This window comes from Penaeus monodon, chromosome 27, assembly GCF_015228065.2.
Source record: "Penaeus monodon isolate SGIC_2016 chromosome 27, NSTDA_Pmon_1, whole genome shotgun sequence".
NCBI lineage: Eukaryota > Metazoa > Arthropoda > Malacostraca > Decapoda > Penaeidae > Penaeus > Penaeus monodon.
In genome coordinates, this window is record NC_051412.1 from 15,192,050 (window position 1) to 15,195,072 (window position 3,023).

Below are 3,023 nucleotides of genomic sequence, written 5' to 3' on the forward strand. Positions count from 1 at the left end.
GAAGCTGAATGTGAACATTAAACTAAAAATTACTTCAATAAAAATTTAAGTTCTTGTTACTTTTGGTATTTGGTCTTTCATTATGAAAGAAGACCACCTGCAACACAAAAAATAATCAACAAAGTCTTATGCAAATGATGAGCAGTATGTTTCAAACTTACATATAGATGTTATTGATTGTTTTGTAAAGCTATTTTCAAATATCTAATATTTCAGGTTTCAGACACCGTTGTGGAACCATATAATGCAACTCTTTCAACACATCAACTATTGGAAAACTCAGATGAAACTTTCTGTATAGATAATGAAGCTCTTTATGATATTTGCTTCAAGACCCTGAAACTTCAAAATCCAAGTTATGGTGACCTTAACCACTTGGTTTCCCTTAGCATGTCTGGGTTTACCACTTGTCTCCGTTTCCCTGGCCAGCTTAATGCAGACCTCAGAAAGCTTGCAGTAAACATGGTGCCCTTCCCCCGTCTTCATTTTTTCATGCCAGGATTCGTTCCTCTCACTCCACGGGGTTCGCAAAGCTACAGAGCCCTTACAGTGCCTGAGCTGACCCTGCAGATGTTTGATGCCAAGAATATGATGGCAGCTTGTGATCCCAGACATGGACGGTACCTTACTGTTGCCTCCATCTTCAGAGGCAGGGTGTCTATGAAGGAAATAGATGAACAGATGTACAATATACAAAACAAAAACTCCTCTTTCTTTATTGAGTGGATTCCCCACAATGTAAAGACAGCAGTATGTGATATAGCCCCTCGTGGCCTCAAGATGTCGGCTACCTTCATTGGAAACACAACTGCTATTCAGGACCTGTTCAGGAGGGTGTGTGAACAATTTTCGGCAATGTTCAAGAGGAGAGCTTTCCTCCACTGGTACACTACTGAGGGTATGGATGAAATAGAGTTTACTGAGGCAGAATCCAACATGACAGATTTAATTGCTGAGTACCAGCAGTACCAAGAAGCAACTGCTGAAGAGGATTCTTTTGGTGAAGACCAATACGAAGAACAGGCATATGTTGCTTAGGCTGCCCTGGAGACTTCTATATTTAATCTTATTCATATATGAATAGCTCATTACTATGATTTATGTATGTTTTATTCACAATAAAGTAATTACTCTATATTTCCATGTATACTTTAAACATTTGTTTCCATTAAAGAAACTTTTTTGTTCAAAACAACTTCCATTGGTGTTTTGGGTGTAAATGAAATCTGTAAGAGGCATAATATAAGATTTTATTTGCATGCTTATAAGATAACAACTTACATTTATCAACAATAACAATGAGTGTGATGACTGCATCAGCATGAACCACTTTTGCATGACATGAATCAAGGAAAATGAACTTCAAAGTTTTTGAGTAGAAAAGCACAATTATTCTTGGTTTCTTAATGAGACTGACTTTACTTCATGCATCTGCAAAAATCTCTTGTCCATAGGAGGATGCAGACATCTTTTTAACAAACCATAACCTGCTATCAATAGAATATCATTTGAATCTCTTATAAATCAAAGTGAATTATTATAATTTTGTCTCTTATTCATCAAGAATGCAACAGTATGATGTTTTTTGCAACAGTTCCTCACATCCTTTGATTATGCAGAGAAAATTCTTTAACAACTGGCAAATAAAAATTTAGAAAAATATCCAGTTTATCATTAATATACAATTGCATCTTACAAAACAGTCACATGTTTACAAAGGTATTTCTTAACAGTATCATAATTGATTCTGAAAGAACTGCATAGTTGAACAGGCATCATATCACTAATCCAACATCAACAGATGATGGCTTACAGCCAGACTTGTTTTCAGATTTCATGAAAAACAGAGGTTAAATTTAATAGTTTAATTTGCACGCAAGTTTCAACATACACAACAAAGACTATGGTTTAAATGTATCACTTCAACTAACTGATAAAGAAACTAAGTATTAACAAAATGGAAAAGTTCCTAATAAATATTCACTATGATAAAATAAAAATACATTCCACATTCAAAGCAATAAAAATTAAAACATATGGCATTCATAGGATAGTAAACTTTCCTGAAGATGATGATAGTTATTTTTCAAAATATTTTTTAACCACTCTGTAAAGAGGGATATATTTAAAACATCTGAGAATAATTCATAATGTATGCATACCAACACTGTGCTATGTTTGTCATTAATCTGAATAATAAGAGAACAGAACAGTCACATTTTTGAGGCTCTATATCACAGACTGACACAATAAACTCCCAGGAACACATATATCATTAAATTTCTGTCAGTTTTGTTCATTTTTCTAGATTATATTAGCATTTATATCTGTTTATTATAAAATATGAACATAAATAAATATTTTATCACTTTCTACTGACAGTATGAATGTAGAGTTCATTTCTTTAGAAAATTGGTGAAAAATCCCAAATAATGCTTTCTTTAAAAAATATTTTTGCTCAGTACATCTGTGACCAACTTTATAATTCTCTCAATTTTCATCAAGCATATTTGGGTACAAGAATATCACCTTTCAAAAAATTATCATTACAATTCTCTAGATGAAATTACTCACTTTGGATTCAAACTGTTATGCTCTACAAGTTACATATGATGTGAGGTTCTGTAACATTCTAAAGATAAATACAAGTAGTTGCAGTGGAAAATCTCAAGGCAAAGTGATGTGTATATACTGTCCTGAGAAAACCACATACGAGACAATGTGTTTGATTTGTACCCTTTGTGAAGTCAGAATCAAAGGCTCGTCTTAGCCGGGTGGTTTACACTTTTCTTTTCTAATACAAAAGAGATAATTAATTAATTTTAAGAATATATTCTAAATATCCTGTAGGAATTCCAGAAGCATTTCCTATTGTAAATGAGACAGAGTGAAGCAAGAGAATACATTCCTTAAGGGATAAACAACTTTATATGTTACCCTAGATATTAGTAGAAAAATATCATAAAGTAATTTTTTTTTTATAGGTAAAGGATTTAAAAGTTACCTCTGTATGTATAAAGCAA

The 3,023-nt window shown here is 32.8% G+C and overlaps 1 protein-coding gene across 1 annotated transcript in view; it reads left to right on the forward strand.

The window, feature by feature from the left end:
- Positions 1-1,137, forward strand: part of LOC119590610 (tubulin beta chain-like) — a 6,120-nt gene extending 4,983 nt beyond the window's left edge. The window contains exon 5 of the mRNA XM_037939288.1: positions 217-1,137. Coding sequence (XP_037795216.1) covers positions 217-1,038 — 822 coding nt within the window. The 3' untranslated portion in view covers positions 1,039-1,137. The remainder of the gene's footprint in view (positions 1-216) is intronic.
- The last annotated feature ends 1,886 nt before the right edge of the window (positions 1,138-3,023 follow it).